At 42.3% G+C, this 20,489-nt stretch overlaps 1 protein-coding gene and 1 long non-coding RNA gene across 2 annotated transcripts in view; both read left to right on the forward strand.

Annotated features, from left to right (window-relative positions):
• Nucleotides 1-20,489, forward strand: part of LOC137211192 (uncharacterized) — a 486,842-nt gene that overhangs the window by 85,043 nt on the left and 381,310 nt on the right. The window lies entirely within an intron of this gene.
• KCTD12 (potassium channel tetramerization domain containing 12) lies at nt 1,923-8,127 on the forward strand. The gene has a single exon (XM_067713753.1). The coding sequence runs from the start codon at nt 2,152-2,154 to the stop codon at nt 3,130-3,132; it is 981 nt and encodes a 326-aa protein (XP_067569854.1). The 5' UTR covers nt 1,923-2,151; the 3' UTR covers nt 3,133-8,127.

The following is a 20,489-nucleotide window of genomic DNA, read 5'->3' on the forward strand; positions in this document are numbered from 1 at the left end:
GGAAGAATTCTGAAGGCAGAACTGACAGGATTTGCTGATATGATGAACAAAGTAATGATACAAAAATATGTACGGAATTGATATGAAAAAGGCTTTTCTTGGATTTACAAAAAAAGAGACTGGTTTCTTTAGGGCTTTGACACTGATATTACAAGTAGTAGCCCAGCCGCCTAGAAATTCAGCTTTGGAACTTGGAACTTTTGTGTCAGCTATTATTTATACCAAAGAACAAACAAAAAAAGAGTGGTCAAATATATTCAGTATCACAATCTGTACTTGCAGTTAAGTGAGCTGGTCTTACTTGATCTTATTTCAGTACACTGACATGGATAACTGTTCAGCAGACATAAACATTTCAAAGTAAAAATGACACACATCCATGAGGAGACTGTAAAGCTCATCGGGTAGTTAAACAAAAGGTGAAACATTATTATCAAGAACAAAGATCTCGCCTGATTTATACTGATTGACAGTCTGTACTTCAAACCGATCTGATAACTGCTCAGACTTCTGACCCTTGCCTACCAGGCTACACGGAAAGCTCTGTGGAGCCTTTTCCGTCTTACATTATTCTTCTACCCGGCGCGGCCGAATGAATAGCTGGTGCACAACAAATAACCATTGACTTGATGATTGCTAAACATTCTTCACTACCCTCTCTTCCGTCCTCATTCTGCAGTGCTCAGGAAGCTATTTACCAAAGTCAGAGATTAGATAATCACTCACAGACGCGTAATGTCAGAATGTGTTGGGCGTTAGGGCACGTGGAAGGGGCCATCCGAAGCCCCACCCACCTGAGAAGTCAGGGAAGCTTTCGCGGCGGAGGAGACCTGGGTGCTGCATTGTGAAGGGCGAATACGAGTGCGAAGGGAGAGGACCGGAAGGGATCTAGAGCGGGCCTTCAAGTGTACAAGGACCCTTAGGCTAGAGGGTACTCGGAAAGGGCTGAACAGAGTGACCCAGGCCCGCGGGTGAGCCTGGACCTTTGGGAGGATAAAGACGCAGGGTTTGAAAGGTAGGTTTTCTAAATTATATTTGATCTTCAAACCCTCCGAGTTCCATAGCGCGATTCACCCGGGGCTGATAGGGCCGCGGACACGTAGCTTTCCCTTAGGCCTCACAGTGCATGCCCCTTCAGCTTGGCCAAAAAGCGGGAGTGGGGGAAGGTCGCGTCCGCCACCGGGAGGGGAACACGCCCCGAAGTCATTCCTTGAACTCACCCAAGTTCCCCTTTTGCCATTTCCTCCAATTTTGAGGCCTCCCAACTAATGAGTTTGCCTTTTTACCCAGAAAATAAACTATGGGAGAGCGTTCTATAGCAGGATACCGAGGTTAGCTTTTTGTTTCTAGGGTTTTTACGAGGCTACTCGTACGCGCGAACAAAATCTAGCTGCCTCCAGGCCGGGGCGGCCCCACCGCCTCTCCAGATTTTTTGGGCTCTCTCTAGAACTTTCAGCAACGAGACGAGCCGCGTGTTTAAAGCGGCGAGTCTCCGGGGGCAGCCAGGCCCTTCCACTCCCCGGGTGGGGGGAGCCCGAAAGTTCACGTGCTCCTTCCACAGTCTCCGGCTGCAGTTAGGAGGAGAGGGGGCGCAGTGACTGCCCCTCCAAAGAAGGTTCGTCTTCCGAAGCGGCCAAGCCCAGGTTCTGTCCGCTTTGGAAGAGGAAGAAAGTTGGGCAGGAGCGGGAAGGGGCTAGAGCACCGGGCGAGGAGGCGGTAGGGAAGTCGGGGTGTCCCGGCGGCGCGCGAGCCGGGGTGGAGCCAGCAGCCGGCCGCGGCGTCAGCGTTTCAGATGCAGATCGATTCCCCGCCCCACCACCCCCTCCCGCCCTGGGAGCGACGCTCCGCCGCTCCGCCGCTCCGCAGCCGCCCCCGCCTTCTGCGCGCCGCGGCGCCCGGCTCTACTTAAGCAGCGCGCTGGTCGCCACCCGGCACTCCCCTGAAGCGCGCGGGCGAGGCGGGAGGAGTGCAGCGGCGCTCGCGGAGGCGCACAGAGGCGCGCTCGCGTCGTGCGCTCGGCTCCGCGCGGCTCTCGGTGGCAGCGGCGGGCCGGGGCGCAGGGCTGAACGAGCGTCCGAGAAAGGCGGCGGCGGCTGATCCGGCGCGCGGCCCGGCTCTCGGCCACTGCCCTAGCCCGGCCACCTCCTAGCCATGGCTCTGGCGGACAGCACTCGTGGACTACCCAACGGGGGTGGTGGCGGCGGCAGCGGCTCCTCGTCGTCTTCGGCTGAGCCGCCGCTCTTTCCCGACATCGTGGAGCTGAACGTGGGGGGCCAGGTGTATGTGACCCGGCGCTGCACGGTGGTGTCGGTTCCCGACTCGTTGCTCTGGCGCATGTTCACGCAGCAGCAGCCGCAGGAGCTGGCCCGGGACAGCAAAGGCCGCTTCTTTCTAGACCGAGACGGCTTCCTCTTCCGCTACATCTTGGATTACCTGCGGGACTTGCAGCTCGTGCTGCCTGACTACTTCCCCGAGCGCAGCCGGCTGCAGCGCGAGGCCGAGTACTTCGAGCTGCCGGAGCTCGTGCGCCGCCTCGGGGAGCCCCAGCAGCCCGGCCCCGGGCCGCCGCCGCCGCACTCGCGGCGCGGGGTGCAGAAGGAGGGCTCGCTGGGCGACGAGCTGCTGCCGCTCGGCTACGCGGAGCCTGAGCAGCAGGAGGGCGCCTCGGCTGGGGCGCCGTCGCCCACCCTGGAGGTGGCTAGCCGCAGCCCGTCGGGGGGCGCGGCCGGCCCGCTGCTCACGCCGTCCCAGTCGTTGGACGGCAGCCGACGCTCGGGCTACATCACCATCGGCTACCGCGGCTCCTACACCATCGGGCGGGACGCGCAGGCGGACGCTAAGTTCCGGCGAGTGGCGCGCATCACCGTGTGCGGCAAGACATCGCTGGCCAAGGAGGTGTTCGGGGATACCCTGAACGAGAGCCGGGACCCCGACCGGCCTCCGGAGCGCTACACCTCGCGCTATTACCTCAAGTTCAACTTCCTGGAGCAGGCCTTCGACAAGCTGTCCGAGTCGGGCTTCCACATGGTGGCGTGCAGTTCCACGGGCACCTGCGCCTTCGCCAGCAGCACCGATCAGAACGAGGACAAGATCTGGACCAGCTACACCGAGTACGTCTTCTGCAGGGAGTGAACTCCCCACACCCTCTTGCGACTCCAGCGCGCCCATTCCCTCTCCTTCTTGCCGGGGAAAGGGCTATAGATTTCCCCTCCCACCCCACGTTCTCCCATTCCCCTGTTCCCCACCTGCGGTAGACCCACTGACCCCTCACTTTAGTACCTGCAGCCACAGATCCTCTCGGCTTCTTCGTCTTCTCTGGACCCCACTAAAAGAGAGCGCCCAGACGTACCTCTCCACCCCATGCTTCCTCTGCCCCCGGCCTCAAACCACCCCTCCCCCGGATTGTCCTTCAGTCTGGATGTAGTGGGGCAGTGTGGCTACAAAGTCACCTAGTACCTGGGAATGACTGAATTGTTCCGAACCTAACCGGACCCTGTCCAGTGTATAGAAGATTCCTTGAAATCTTCTCAAGCCCTGATGACTCATTCGCGGTTTAAGAGAGAGAGTTGATAGCAGTGTGTGGGAATAGTTTTGAAAGGTCATTTATTGCGTAGTCTTTTGACCCTCTTTAAAGGTGAAGTTTTAGGAGGCTGATTGGAAGACTCCAGAGCTGGAATTAGGATCCCGCGGAGGCCGTTCAGGGACTATAAATGAACAAAGTTTTGAAAAGTTACAGGTAGAAGTAGGAGAAGAATATGGTGATGGCATAATGAAGGAGCGTTTGGTTTCTGTGCAGATTTAAAGGTCTTCGTCTGTGGTTTATACTTGTAGAAAGTTCCCCTCCTGCCTGAAGAGGCACCCTTTCTCCTGGGCTCACCGCCAGAAGCCCTTGGTTCGACTGCTTGACATGGCACCCGTTATTGGCAAGAGGGGGAAAGAGAGAATGACAGCTCAGGTCGCCGAGCATTGCGGGAGGTCACCTGGCTGTGACTGTGAACGGAGCGGGGTAGTAATGCACGTCGTGGGTATTAAGAAAACCTGTATTATTGCAGTGACTGTCAGTAGGACCTTAGCTCTTAAGCCTTGGGGGGTGGGGTGGGGAGGGAGGAAGGAGGGTAGGAGGGGTGGGAAGGGAGGAGCGGATATACTCATTTATTATTTGAAAGTTGGAAGTTTGTACCGTCCGTCTGAGTACATGCACATTAACAAAATAGCACACGAAAACATGCAAAGCATTTTGTAAAGGTGAATCACAGATCTACTCTCACCTGGCAGTTTATTGAACTAACTGTTTTGCTGATACTTATATAACCTAACCAAAGAGTTACCCAGTAGGGTTTTAGTTTTTGAACTTTATTTTCTTGTTGATTATAAGTCCTGATTTTAAAATCTATTTCCTTGAACAAAATATGTTGATTTAGGTTACTTAGACTTAAGTTCTCTTATTAAAAATCCTAACTGTCTGCAAGCCCAGCCAATGTTGACTTCTGGGCAAACCTGAAAAATGCCACTTTGATGCAGGTTGTTTGAAGTTAAGGTGGAATCTTTTCGAATGACAGAGCTGCAGAGAATAGAATCGCCAAGGGCTGCCATCTGTAGACAGCTGTAAAGTGGAATATTTTTAAATGAAGGCAAATAAGTACTTAAAAGTGAGCTGAGCAATAAAATTGTGTTCCACGTAAATGCAACTGAAACAGAAGGAGACCTGGTTGCCTTATACCTTTACTCTAACATGGAATAAATCCCCACTGTATATCGTATCTACACTGTAAGTGAAGGGAAATGAATCCTTGTCTCTCATGCTGTGAGGCTCCTTTGGATATTCTGTGATGATGGAGAAGCCTGTCGTTTTTCATTTGTTTCAGCATCATTCTCTTGAAGTAGGTTTTTAAAAGATTTTGTAAGAGTCGTTTTCAGTGTTTAAATTAGCGCTATTTTTTCTTCTTTTTAAAAATGAATCTTGTACTGTATCTTACTATATGTCCATAACAGATGTTAAGAATTGGAACAGTTTTATTATTAGACTCACGTGATCCAATCTGTATATACCATATATAAACATTTTACATGAATCACTTAGTTTTTTAATTAATTTACTAATGCTATAAACGTTCCTGTCTTTACCCCCAGTAACTTGCATCAGATGGTGTATATACTAAAGCAACATGTTTCAATGAGTTTCTTATATCCTTGTCTATTGGGAAATTGGGTTAGGAAAAAAATACATAAAGCTGAGTTTGCCCCATACTTTTTGCTTGGATATTAGTTGTATACTAATATGTCGATTAATTGTCTACATAAACCACGGTGCCTGTATTTTTAATCCACCAATTCTTTTTTTTTTTTTTAATTGGGGAAGAGAAAGATTTGAGGTCTTTTGTTGGAGGTGCCTGTTTAGAAAAGTAAAGTTAGCTTTACAATTACAAAGACCGTAATTGTAAGGGAAGCAGAAACATTCAGGAAGTCACACTTGCTTATGTGTTGGGTGTATTCTCGGGCTAGGTAACACATCAGAACTTACCCCTGTTTCAAGCCTGAAGTGATTTGGGAATGTCACTCACTGGCCAAAAGTAAGTGTCACAGAGACTTCTGCACCCTATGTGGTATTCTGTTAGATTGTGCAACAAAAAGCACATAATTGAGAACATCTTGGGACAGATCAAAGCCACTGACGTATGGCAAGACTCAGAGATTTCTGATTTGCCTTGTTAAATCTGCTCAGCTCCAGGAGTCACGGGAAATTGCTCAAGTTTTGTCTCTGCCACCCAAGTCTTAAAAGTTTTATCTTGTAAAACTTTGAGTTGAACTGTTTCACAGCTTTGTGCATGCACGTCTCACTCCTCCACACATCCTTGCTGCCCCGCAGTACTCCCTAACCCCTTTCGTTATCTCAAGGACTGGGAATTGAATGGTTAGAGATGGTAAACCAACCTTTTTTCTATGATGACTATCCCCTCTAAAGTTGGAAGTTGATACATGACAAATTCTACCTTAGTCCAAAGTAAAGGCTGGGTAGGAAACTCATTTTTACATTGGGTGGATACTATAACTGAGATAAGATGACTTGGCCTCTGCACTTTTGGGTCCCTTATTCACCATGTGTTCTGAGCCACAGAAGGACCCTTAGTGGTCTACAAAGTGGGCTGGAGTGTTGGTTGTCATCTGTGAGCTTGGATGAGATATTGAGCGTCCATTTGAGTAAGCTCTCCAAAGACATTCAGTAACCTGGGAGGGTGTCATAAATTATTCAGAAATTATGACTGCATTAATCTGACTCAGCGTAGCATGCATTTACATATGTAATGGCTCTAATTACCATTTGGTTCATAAATACAACTGAGTGACATTAGATTTTAATAACAAATTTAACTTTTTAAAAAAGAATGGTTGACAGTGGTGGTTAAAAAACAGGTACCATGTTCAGTGCTTTTGCACCAAGTGTTTGACATATTGTCTGTTTTTTAAAACATGTAGACTATGAACCATGTTCATTTTAGTTTTTCAAATTACGTGTTGTGGAAAATATTCCTTGAATGTGTGGGACTTAAATATTTTCCCTTTCAGTACGATTTTTATTCTTGTGTTTGATTTGGTTTTTGCATTGATAGCAAAGTGATAATTTACAATACTAGACAAAATTGTCTTCTCTTTCAAACCAGATCCATATATATATAAGGAGCCTGTTGCTTTTCTGGGGAAATGCATAATCTGTGAATTCTCAGACAAAATAGGCAACTGGCATGCTCATAACATATTCCAATTTTTATTGGAATTTTCCATGGAATGTTATTATTACATTAAAGCCATGTAAGGTGAGGCTTTGATAATTTTTTACTTTTTAAATTATGGTAAATTCTAATCTAATATTCAAAAACATTTTTGTGCTCCACATGAGAAGTGATAAATGATAGTGCAGGCATTTAGAACAGTATTGACTGGAGGCATTGAATTCCTTAAGAATTTCTTTTATAATCTAAATCATAAATACTTTACTCAGTTGACTTAAATTTCAAAATTGTAAACTGAATATTTTTATTGTAAACCTACCAGAGTAAATAAATCCTTTGGAATTTTTTTCTGTTTTTCCTTATTATAACTCATTTAAAAGCTGAATTAGTTTTCTTAGATAACCTAAATCTATCTCTTGAGAAATAAATAAAATAGTCATGTGTTTCCAGTGGCTATAGTACCTAAAATAGGCTTTCCTAGAGCCAGAAACATGCTATGTTGAAGTTAACTTTTCTTTGTCACAGTTTTGGATGATAAACATCTAAAAGTATTAATGTTTGAAGATTTCTTTTCTCTACTGGGGCCCTTGAAACTAAGATGGAAGAAATTCAACCAGAATATTTACATTAGAGTATAAGCTCATGTGGTAGGAAGCTGAACTAGTTGACCAAGAATTCTTGTCACCTTATACATTTTGTGATTTTTTTCCAAGGTTTTTTTCTTTTTTTAATTCTAAATGTGTTTTGAGGTACGTGAACATTAATTATAATGTAAACTATTATACAACTGTCTTTCTGACTTTATAGGCTGGTGAATTTTGCTATTAATATTGAATACAAATGATGACAATTCATTTATGACCACTCAAACAGCATTTGTGACATTTAATGACAAAGGTTAAAACATCCATTGTGGATATTAATTTTGAAGATGCAAATTACGCGTTATTTAAATTTTTCTGGGCATCTGAAAAACTCTTACCTGAGAAACAATGTAAGATTCCCTCAGAGTTATCTGGGATTATGAAATTGTTGAAAATATTATATGCTCAGTGATACATATCACTGAGCCATTTTCTCAAAATTGAAGGAGAAAGGGAAAAAATCATTATACAATTATCAGGCTTTCTAATGAAACAGAAAGCCAAGAAAAAGAAAAATCCTTTTATATTTTAAGAACTGAGGAAGTTTTTTCAGACATGCCCAAACTTTAAGTGAGAATTTCTTCAACCATCTAAATGCTCTAGAGATTTTGGTTCTCTCTCTGTGATCACAACCAGTTGTATAACAGAAATCCTCAATATTGCTTTCCTCCCTGCGTGTGAAGTAATGAATCATTGATTATGTGACTTGTGATGTATTCTATTAAACACTAAAGAATAAAACATTCACCCTTTAATTATTCGTCTTGGCTCTTTGGTATGGCTCAAACACTGGTCTAATTTCATTTCAGGGGTTCTCTGAACACTGGGAATGCTTCCTAAATTGTTGTAGGGCTAATGGCGTCAGAAGGACTCCTCACTGGGTAATTGGCGAGGAGGGCCAGGAATGAATGGGCCCTTTCCCCAGAGTTTATTGTCAAAAACCCCTGTTGTCAAGGTGGTTTGGTCCTCAATGTGGAGTAAAAGTCCTTCACAAACATTTTCTTTGACCACAGTCTTGGCAACACGTGTGAATTACTTTGAACATGGGGGATGTAGGTAGAGATGACCTCTTAAAGTTTGTGGGGAAAAGGAAATAGATGCTGCGAGATGGGCCTTAATAAAAAGTATAATGCATGAAGATAAAATTCTAAAGAATGTGGGGAGAGGCTCTGCATTTCGGATATAGGGGCTCTTTCCTGAACCATCCTCAGTCACTGATGTCCCCCGTCTCGAGAGAAAGCATAGTGTCTCCCACGTTGAGAAATCACAGAAGTTGGAGCCCATCACACCAGCCCCGGGCTGCTGGACTGTGGCCAGGAAGCAGTGAGTCAGGTGGGCAGTGAGGCAGGCTTTGCCCTTCCTCTTTGCTTTTGCCTTTACTTCCTCCAGATAGCTTTTGTTTTAGTTTTTGAAAAGTTTATGGTGAAAAATTTAAGCAATATAAGAGTGTGTATCGTAAAAAGTAGATCTCCACCCTCCAGTAACCCCTAGTTTTTCCCAGGGATAATCACTAGTGCATTTACAGAGACATTACATATAAATGAATGAATATATGAATGAATGGATACATAACTAATTCCCCTCTTTTTTTGTATTCAGTAGAATTTATGCCTATTCCTTGCCTTGCTTTCTTCTCTTAACCACTTATCCTGGAGCTCCTGCAATGCATGCTCGTACACGTAACAATGATCTATCTACCTCATCTTATTTAATGGCTACATGATACTGTGCATGAAATGCCATTGTCTAGATGTGCTGTCATTTATTTTACCAGTCTTTCTTTGATGGGCGTTTAAATTTCCAGGTTTTTAAAAAAATTTCTACTTCAAAGAGTGCTGTATTGAATATCTTTTTACATAAATGCAAATATATCTGAGTCTTTTTTGTATGAAGTGATGCCAAGAGAGAAAGCACCTGGAGGTACTTTTTTCTTCTTTAAGAACTATGGAAATAATAGGATTCATTGGAAGCTCTCAAGGGAATGTGGATGATGGTGGTGTGAAATAACTCTAGAATCATTAGGTATACAAGTGTGAAGTTCTGCGTAGCTTTCATATTAAGGACAAGCCCCCCTCACACACACACACACTAAAAACACACACACTTTTTTTTTTGATTTCTTTTTTAAAATATATATTTTTATATAGCAGGTTCTTATTACTTATCTATTTTATACATGTTAGTGTATATATGTCAATCCCAATCTCCCAATTCATCCCCCCCCCCCACTGCTTTCCTGCCTTGGTGTCCATACATTTGTTCTCTTCATCTGTGTCTCAATTTCTGCCTTGCAAACTGGTTCATCTGTACCATTTTTCTAGATTCCACATACATGCGTTAATATATGATATTTCTTTTTCCCTTTCTGACTGACTTTGCTCTGTATGACAGTCCCTAGGTCCATCCACGTCTCTGCAAATGACCACTTTCATTCCTTTTTATGGCTGAGTAATATTCCATTGTATATATGTACCACATCTTCTTTATCCATTCATCTGTCAATGGGCATTTAGGTTGCTTCCATGACCTGGCTATGGTAAATAGTGCTACAATGAACATTGGGGTGCATGTGTCTTTTTGAATTATGGTTTTCTCAGGGTATATGTCCAGTAGTAGGATTGCTGGGTCATATGGTAATTCTATTTTTAGTTTTTTAAGGAACCTCCATACTGTTCTCCATAGTGGCTGTATTGAACATTCCCACCAACAGGGCAAGAGGGTTCCCTTTTCTCCACACCCTCTCCAGCATTTGTTGTTTGTAGATTTTCTAGTGATGCCCATTCTAACCGGCATGAGGTGGTACCTCATTGTACTTTTGATTTCCATTTCTCTAATAATTAGTTAGTGTTGTTGAGCAGCTTTTCATGTGCCTCTTTGCCATCTGTATGTCTTCTTTGGAGAAATGTCTATTTAGGTCTTCTGCCCATTTTTTAATTGGGTTGTTTGTTTTTTTAATATTGAGCTGAATGAGCTGTTTATATATTTGGGAGATTAATCCTCGCCCGTTGATTCATTTGCAAATATTTTCTGCCATTCTGAGGGTTGTCTTCTTGTCTTGTTTATAGTTTCCTTTGCTGTGGAAAACCTTTTAAGTTTCATTAGGTCCCATTTGTTTTGTTTTTATTTCCATTACTCTAGGAGGTGGATCAAAAAAGATATTGCTGTGATTTATGTCAAAGAGTGTTTTTCCTATGATTTCCTCTAAGAGAGTTTTATAGTGTCTGGTCTTACATTTAGGTCTTTAATCCATTTTGAGTTTATTATTGTGTATAGTGTTAGGGAGTGTTCTAATTTCATTCTTTTACATGCAGCTGTCCAGTTTCCCCAGCACCACTTATTGAAGAGACTGTCTTTTGTCCATTGTATAGCCTTGCCTCCTTTGTCATAGATTAGTTAACCATAGGTGTGTGGGTTTATCTCTGGGCTTTCTATCTGGTTCCATTGATCTATATTTCTGTTTTTGTGCCAGTACCATATTGTCTTGATTACTGTAGCTTTGTAGTATAGTCTGAAGTCAGGGGGTCTGATTGTTCCAGTTCCGTTTTTTTCCCTCAAGATTGCTTTGGCTATTCTGGGTCTTTTGTGTCTCCATACAAATTTTAAGATACTTTGTTCTAGTTCTGTAAAAAAAATGCCATTGGTAATTTGATAGGGATTGCATTGAATCGGTAGATTTCTTTGGGTAGTATAGTCATTTTCACAATATTGATTCTTCCAGTCAAAGAATATGGTATATCTCTCCCTCTGTTTGTGTCATCTTTGATTTCTTTAATCAGTGTCTTATAATTTTCTGAATATAGGTCTTTTACCTCCTTAGGTAGGTTTATTCCTAGGTATTTTATTCTTTTTGTTGCAGTGGTGAATGGGATTGTTTCCTTAATTTCTCTTTCTGATCTTTCATTGTTAGTGTATAGGACTGCACAAGATTTCTGTGCATTAACTTTGTATCCTTCAACTTTACCAAATGCATTGATTAGTTCTAGTAGTTTTCTGGTGGCATCTTTAGGATTATGTATGTATAGTATCATGTCATCTGCAAACAGTGACAGTTTTACTTCTTCCTTTCCAATTTGTGTTCCTTTTTTTTTCTTTTTCTTCTCTGATTGCTGTGGCTAGCACTTCCAAAACCATGTTGAATAATAGTGGCAAGAGTGGACATCCTTGTCTTGTTCCTGATCTTAGAGGAAATGCTATCAGCTTTTCACCATTGAGAATGATGTTTGCTGTTTGTCATATATGGCCTTTACTATGTTGAGGTAGGTTCCCTCTATGCCCATTCTCTGGAGAGTTTTTATCATAAATGGGTGTGGAATTTTGTCAAAAGCTTTTTCTGCATCTATTGAGATGATCATATGGTTTTTCTTCTTCAGTTTGTTACTGTGGTGTATCACATTGATTAATTTGCATATACTGAAGAATCCTTGCAAGCCTGTGATAAATCCCACTTGATTATGGTGTGTGATCCTTTTAATGTGTTGTTGGTTTCTGTTTGCTAGTATTTTGTTGAGAATTTTTGCATCTATATTCATCAGTGATATTGGTCTGTAATTTTCTTTTTTTATAGTATCTTTGTCTGGTTGTGGTATCAGGGTGATGGTGGCCTTGTTGAATGAATTTGGGAGTGTTCCTTCCTCTGCAGTTTTTTTTTTTTTTTTTTTTTTTTCAGTACACGGGCCTCTCACTGCTGTGGCCTCTCCGGACGCGCAGGCTCAGCGGCCACGGCTCACGGGCCCAGCCGCTCTGCGGCATGTGGGATCTTCCTGGACCGGGGCACGAACCCGTGTCCCCTGCATCGGCAGGTGGACTCTCAACCACTGCGCCACCAGGGAAGCCCCCTCTGCAGTTTTTTGCAAGAGTTTGAGAAGGATGGGTGTTAGCTCTTTTCTAAATGTTTGATAGAATTCACCTGTAAATCCGTCTGGTCCTGAACTTCTCTTTGTTGTAAGATTTTTAATCACAGTTTCAATTTCATTACTTGTGATTGGTCTGTTCATATTTTCTATTTCTTCCTGGTTCAGTCTTGGAAGGTTATACCTTTCTGAGAATTTGTCCATTTCTTCCAGGTTGTCGATTTTATTGGCATAGAGTTGCTTGTAGTAGTCTCTTATGATGCTTTGTATTTCTGTGGTGTCCATTGTAACTTCTCCTTTTTTATTTCTTTTTTCTTTTTCTTTATACAGCAGGTTCTTCTTAGTTATCATTTTATACATATTAGTGTATATATGTCAATTCCAACCTCCCAAATCATCACGCCACCACCACCCTCGCCACTTTCCCCCCTTGGTGTTCATATATTTGTTCTGTACATCTGTGTCTCGATTTTTACCCTGCAAACCAGTTCATCTGTACCATTTTTCTAGATTCCACATATGTGCGTTAATATACGATATTTGTTTTACTCTTCCTGACTTAGTTCACTCTGTATGACAGTCTGTAGATCCATCCACGCCTCTACAAATGACTCAATTTCATTCCTTTTTATGGCTGAGTAATATTCCATTATGTATATGTACCACATCTTCTTTATCCATTCATCTGTCATTGGACATTTAGGTTGCTTCCATGTCCTGGCTATGGTAAATAGTGCTGCAGTGAACATTGGGGTGCATGTGTCTTTTTTTTTTTTTTTTTTTTGCGGTACGCGGGCCTCTCACTGCTGTGGCCTCTCCCGTTGTGGAGTACAGGCTCCAGATGCGCAGGTTCAGCGGCCATGGCTCACGGGCCCAACTGCTCCGCAGCATATGGGATCCTTCCGGACTGGGGCACGAACTCGTGTCCCCTGCATCGGCAGGCGGACTCTCAACCACTGTGCCATCAGGGAAGCCCGCATGTGTCTTTTTGAATTATGGTTTTCTCTGGGTATATGCCCAGTAGTGGGATTGCTGGGTCGTATGGTAGTCTATTTTTAGTTTTTGAGAAACCTCCATACTGTTCTCCATAGTGACTGTATCAATTTACATTCCCACCAACAGTGCAAGAGGCTTCCCTTTTCTCCACACCCTCTCCAGCATTTGTTGTTTGTAGATTTTCTGATGATGCCCATTCTGACAGATGTGACGTGATACCTCATTGTAGTTTTGATTTGCATTTCTCTAATGATTAGTGATGCTGAGCAGCTTTTCATGTGCTTCTTGGCCATCTGTATGTCTTCTTTGGAGAAATGTCTTTTTAGGTCTTCTGCCCATTTTTGGATTGGGTTATTTGTTTTTTTTAATATTGAGCTGCATGGGCTGTTTATATATTTTGGAGATTATTTATATATATAGTATATTTTGGAGATTAATCCTTTGTCCATTGCTTCGTTTGCAAATATTTTCTCCCATTCTGAGGGTTGCCTTTTCGTCTTGTTTATGGTTTCCTTTGCTGTGCAAAAGTTTTACAGTTTCTTAAGGTCCCATTTGTTTATTTTTGTTTTTATTTCCCCTTCTCTAGGAGGTGTGTCCAAAAGGATCCTGCTGAAATTTATGTCATAGAGTGTTCTGCCTATGTTTTCCTCTAAGAGTTTTATATTTTCCAGTCTTACATTTAGGTGTCTACTCCATTTTGAGTTTATTTTTGTGTATGGTGTTAGGGAGTGTTCTAATTTCATTCTTTTACATGTAGCTGTCCAGTTTTCTCAGCACCACTTATTGAAGAGACTGTCTTTTCTCCATTGTATAGCCTTGCCTCCTTTGTCATAGATTAGTTGACCATAGGTGTGTGAGTTTATCTCTGGCCTTTCTATCCTGTTCCATTGATCTATATTTCTGTTTTTGTGCCAGTACCATATTGTCTTGATTACTGTAGCTTTGTAGTATAGTCTGAAGTCAGGGGGTCTGATTGTTCCAGCTCCGTTTTTTTCCCTCAAGATTGCTTTGGCTATTCTGGGTCTTTTGTGTCTCCATACAAAATTTGAGATACTTTGTTCTAGTTCTGTAAAAAAATGCCATTGGTAATTTGATAGGGATTGCATTGAATCTGTAGATTGCTTTGGGTACTATAGTTATTTTCACAATATTGATTCTTCCAATGTAAGAACATGGTATATCTCTCCCTCTGTTTGTATCATCTTTAATTTCTTTCAGCAATGTCTTATAATTTTCTGCATACAGGTCTTTTGTCTCCCTAGGTACGTTTATTCCTAGGTATTTTATTCTTTTTGTTGCAATGGTAAATGGGAGTGTTTCCTTAATTTCTTTTTCTGATTTTTCATTGTTGGTGTGTAGGAATGCCAGAGACGTCTGTGCATTAATTTTGTATCCTGCAACGTTACCAAATTCATTGATTAGTTCTAGTAGTTTTCTGGTAGCATCTTTAGGATTTTCTATGTATAGATCATGTCATCGGCAAACACTGACAGTTTTACTTCTTCTTTTCCAGTGTGTATTCCAGTGTGCATTTTTCTTTTTCTTCTCTGATTGCCGTGGCTAGGACTTCCAAAACCATGTTGAATAATAGTGGTGAGAGAGGACATCCTTGTCTTGTTCCTGATCTTAGAGGAAATGCTTTCAGTTTTTCACCATTGAGAATGATGTTTTCTGTGGGTTTGTCATATATGGCCTTTATTATGTTGAGGTAGGTTCCCTGTATGCCCACTTTCTGAAGAGTTTTTATGATAAATGGGTGTTGAATTTTGTCAAAAGCTTTTTCTGCATCTACTGAGATGATCATATGGTTTTTCTTCTTCAGTTTGTTAATATGGTGTAATACATTGTTTGATTTGTGTGTATTGCAGAATCCTTGCATGCCTGTGATAAATTCCACTTGATCATGGTGTATGATCCTTTTAATGTGTTGTTGGATTCTGTTTGGTAGTATATTTTTGAGAATTTTTGCATCTGTATTCATCAGTGATGTTGGTCTGTAATTTTCTCTTTTTTGTAGTATCTTTGTCTGGTTTTGGTATCAGGTTATGGTGGCCTCATAGAATGAGTTTGGGAGTGTTCTTTCCTCTGAAATTTTTTGGAAGAGTTTGAGAAGGATGGGTGTTAGGTCTTCTCTAAATGTTTGATAGAATTCACCTGTGAAGCCATCTGGTCCTGGACTTTTGTTTGTTGGAAGATTTTTAATCACAGTTTCAATTTCATTACTTGTGATTGGTCTCTTCATACTTTCTATTTCTTCCTAGTTCAGTCTTGGAAGGTATACCTCTCTAAGAATTTGTCTGTTTCTTCCAGGTTGTCCATTGTACTGTCATAGCGTTGCTTGTAGTAGTCTCTTAGGATGCTTTTTATGTCTGTGGTGTCGTATTTTTTTTTTCATTTCTAATTTTATTGATCTAAGTCCTCTCCCTCCTGATGAGTCTGGCTAATGGTTTATCAATTTTGTTTACCTTCTCAAAGAACCAGCTTTTTGTTTTATTGATCGATGCTATTGTCTACTTTGTTTCTGTTTCATTATTTTTGCTCTGATCTTTATGATTTCTTCCCTTCTGCTAACTTTGGGTTTTGTTTGTTCTTCCTTCTCTAGTTCCTTTAGGTGTAAGGTTAGATTGTTTATTTGAGATGTTTGTTGTTTCTTGAGGTAGGCTTGTATGGCTATAAACTTCCCTATTACAGCTGCTTTTGCTGCATCTCATAGGTTTCGGATCGTCATGTTTCATTCTCATTTGTCTCTAGGTATTTTTTGATTTCCTCTTTGATTTCGTCAGTGATCTCTTGGTTATTTAGTAACGTATTGTTTAGCCTCCATGTGTTTGTGTTTTTTTCGGTTTTTTCCCTGTAATTGATTTCTAATCTCATAGTGTTGTGGTCAGAAAAGATGCTTGATATGATTTCAATTTTCTTAAGTTTACTGAGGCTTGATTTGTGACCCAAGATGTGATCTATCCTGAAGAATGTACTGTGCGCACTTGAGAAGAAACTGTAATCTGCTGTTTTGGGATGGAATGTCCTATAAGTATCAGTTAAATCTATCTGCTCTATTGTGTCATTTAAAGCTTGTGTTAAAGCTTGGGTCTAGTGGTGGGTAGAGCTGGCTGTTGCTCTGGTGTGCTGAGCTCAGTAAAACTTTAATCTGCTTGTTTGCTGATGGGTGAGGCTGGGTGCCCTCCCTGTTTGTTGTTTGGCCTGAGGCAAGCCAACACTGGAGCCTACCCGGGCTCTTTGGTGGTCTGCTCTAATGGCAGACTCTGGGCGTGCTCTCTCCAAGGAGTACTTCCCAGAAATTCTGCTGCCAGTGTCCTTGTCCTCACGATGAGCCCCAGCTTCCCCCCGCCTCTGCAGCAGACCCTCCAACACTAGCAGGTAGGTCTGGTTCAGTCTCCGATGGGGTCACTGCTCCTTCCTCTGGGTCCTGATGCGCACATTATTTTGTGTGTGCCCTCCAGGAGTGGAGTCTCTCTTTCCCCCAGTCCTGTCGAAGTCCTGTAACCAAATCCCGCCCGCTTCAAAGTCTGATTCTCTAGGAATTCCTCCTTGCCTTGCCGGACCCCCAGGTTGGGAAGCCTGACCTGGGGCTCAGAACCTACACTCCAGTGGGTGGACTTCTGTGGTGTAAGTGTTCTCCAGTTTGTGAGTCACCCACCCAGCAGTTATGGGATTTGATTTTACTGTGATTGCGCCCCTCCTACCATCTCATTGTGGCTTCTCCTTTGTCTTTGGATGTGGGGTATCTTTTTTGGTGAGTTCCAGTGTCTTCCTGTCAATGATTGTTCAGAGGTTAGTTGTGATTCCGGTGCTCTCACAAGAGGGAGTGAGCACACGTCCTTCTACTCTGCCATCTTGAACGAGTCTCCCCCTTTTTTCTATTTCTGAAGGTCCTCCCCTCTCTGTTTTTTTTTTTTTTTTTTTTTTTTTTTGGTACATGGGCCTCTCACTGTTGTGGCCTCTCTGGTTGCAGAGCACAGGCTCCGGATGCGCAGGCTCAGCGGCCATGGCTCATGGGCCCAGCCTCTCCGCGGCATGTGGGATCTTCCCGGACCGGGGCACAAACCTGTGTCCCCTGCATTGGCAGGCGGACTCTCAACCACTGTGCCACCAGGGAAGCCCCCCCACTCTGTTTTTATTCTAGTTTTTTTTTTCGTTAATTATGGCTGATGCTTGGTTTGTAAGAATGTAGTACGGAAGAGGAACTACAACGTATCCCATATTTCTTTAACGAGGCACTTCTTGGGGGAGTTGGAAAAGGATGGGAAGCTATAAAGTGAATATGGAACACCTTCCTGGAACATCGGTTTAGCTAATTGAGGTGTGGATGTACGAGTTGGGGAATTAAGTCGGTTCACTGGAAATTTACATGAATTTAAAAGACAAAAGTCCTAAACATTAAAGATATACTGAACTTGTAGAATTACAGGGAGGAGTTCACCTTCATTTGTGGTTAAGAACTTGGTGGTGGAGGGGTGGGGTGGGGGGGGTGGGAGGAAGGGGGACGTGGGAGGGAAGAGATGTGGGAGCATGTGTATGTGTATAGCTCATTCGCTTTGTTGTAGGCAAGGGGCTAGCACGCCATGGTAGAGCAGTTATACTCCAGTGGAGATGTGAAAAAAAAAAATTATATGAGAAAGTAAATAAAAAACAACAACATGTTAAAAAAAAAAAGAACTTGGTGATGGGGGTGGTGGTGATGGGGTTGAAAACTGCTGGTATCTGCTGGGCTTGTATTTGATGGATAGTTTAGGGAAATATTAGTCTCTCAAGTTCTCCGCTTCACTCTGCTCACAAAATAAGTTTCAAGGCCAATGCTCCTTTGGAGCCAGAAATCACCTCTCCTTCTACTCACAGATAAGAGTGGCCTATGGGGCTGAGTAAAAAAGAGGTATCACGGGCCACTTTAAGTCATTAGCTTTTAACTTGGTCCTGCAACATTTCTCCATGTACAACCACTCAGTCACTCATTCATTCAAAATCTCTTGAGTACCTACTATGTGCTGGACTGTGCCAGTCTGATATAGATACACGAATGAGTAAGCACTGAGAATTAGTAAGGGGGCTGAATGAATAATGACAAAATAAGTAGGAAGTGCAGTGCTGGGATAGTCTGAGAAGTTATAGGAGTGAGAAAGGGGGATATCTAACTCCTGCCATAGACTTGCTAGAGGAGGAGATGCCAGAAGTGAGGCTTAAAGGTAGAGAAGAGGAAGTGGAGGTGCCTTCTAAGCAGAGGCCAACTTAATGAGGAAAGACCTGGAGATAGTAAGAACCAGAAACTCATGGGAAAAAAAGCCCCCTGCCCCCCCCCAAAAAAACCCACAGCCAAAAAAAAACTGAAAAAGCCCACCAACCAAACAAAAAACAGCTGAAGGGACAATGAGAGCCTCACATACCATGTTGAAGGATTTGGACATTAGTTATTAGGGATGAAGAGTTTTAAGCAAGTGTGGAATAATCAGAGGATTCCTTTTTGCAAAGACCCCTTGAGGCTCTGTGGGGGATGTGTTTGGTGGGCACAGCAAGTTAGAAACTACTTAGGCAGCTGTTTATGGGGTAAGGTTTATGTACATTAAGTCACATGCAGAGCACCTGGCTGCAGGGGTGGGATAAGGTTTTGTTCACCTTTCTTCTCCCTTCAAACCTCTCAGGTCATGCAATTTTACATGAGATTCGGTTGCAATAATATTGGGAACACCGTGTTTGAATGAGAAACTCTTTTTTTCTGCTCATCCCTAGATCTCATCATCAAGAGACATATTAGGGAGTGTTGAGAGGGACATAATAAATTATTTATTTAGTAGGTAGTTTATCAAGCACCTGCTGTAATGCGTCAAGAATGCTGAAATAGCAGCTCATCTGTTCAACTTTCAACAATCATTAATTGAGCCCCTAATATATTTGAGACACAGGCATATCCTTTCAGGTGTGTTTTCCTTACCTTCAACAACAGAGAGCAAAATGGTGAACAGGTCAGTTAAAGGGCCTTTACCTCTGGAACTACCAAAAATCACAGAAAACTTAGCCATGTTAGGCCTTACACACTTTGCATGTTTGCACTTCCCCCCTACAATTTAAAAAATATTGATACATTTAATAGCTACTAGGAATGATACCCTGTGCGTGTTGCCCCCCCTCTTCCCACCCACCTGGTTTTTCAAAGTGGAAAAGATGAAGCACAGTAATGGCAGATTCTAAAATTTTGGGCTTCTCTTTTGTTATAGTAGCTGACATCAATTTCCCAAATTATTTACAAATTATTCCTCATGAATTCATTCTGTTACTTTCTGAGTGGGTGAGAAAGAATCCAAGGTAAGAGCAAGCCCTCATTTCTGTATATAAAAGGAAAGGGGAGTAGAAGTATTTTCTTATTTAGCCTTTATCTTTCTTCTTTGGAAAGCATTGAATAAAAGTCACAGGTTAGAGTGAGAGGAATGTAAGGGAAATGAAACTAGGATTTTAGATTTCCTGGTGACGTGGGTTGCTTACTTCTACTTTATGGCGTGGTCTTAATATTCACTCACCTTTGACCTCTATCTGCCCATTCATAGGAGGGGGAAAAAAGCATTTATTTCTTTATTTTTGTTTCAGGGCTCCATGCTGCCTAGCACATAATAGATCTTCAGTAAAAATTTGTTGAATAAATGAATGAATGCTTATGTTAATTTAGGTATTAAGGAGAAAAAGAACTAACTTAAAATTGCCCTTAACTTTTTTGATAACACTACCAAGAATCAATTATCCCTCTGTGTACCTATATATGTGTTTTTTTTGAGAAATTTCTAACTGTAGTTTTCATAAATAAATACAAAAAAATGACTATCCTTCTCTTTGAATTGAAAGTCAGAGTTTATGATGAGACCTAAACTGATTTGGGCATTTGTTTCTGAATAGTTATTAGGTGGCAGCTGCTCCAAAGCCCAAAATACTTGACAACATTTCCATTTTATGATGGAAGTTAAGTTCACTGACAGCCATATTATGGGCTTTCCCCTAGGGCTGTTATTTGTCACACAGTTTTGAAAATCTTAACTGGAAAGTTTCAAGAGGTGCCTCTTAAGAGTTGTAGGAAAGAAATTTGACTTCCCTGAAATGCTAGAGTATACGGTTCCAAATGTTCAGCTGGTGAGAGTTGTGGGTTTTTTAAATGACAGTTTCAGGGACTTTTAAAAAATAAATGACCTGTACAATGATGCTCCGACCTTACAATAGCAGATATGTTTTTTTTTTTTTTCTCTGCTCAGAACCATGTGTATTCAAAGTATAAA

The sequence above is a fragment of the Pseudorca crassidens genome, chromosome 18 (assembly GCF_039906515.1).
Source record: "Pseudorca crassidens isolate mPseCra1 chromosome 18, mPseCra1.hap1, whole genome shotgun sequence".
Taxonomy (NCBI): domain Eukaryota; kingdom Metazoa; phylum Chordata; class Mammalia; order Artiodactyla; family Delphinidae; genus Pseudorca; species Pseudorca crassidens.

Excerpts from the sequence above, each read along its gene's own strand:
- KCTD12 (XM_067713753.1), top strand. The coding sequence starts at position 2,152 with ATGGCTCTGGCGGACAGCACTCGTGGACTACCCAACGGGGGTGGTGGC.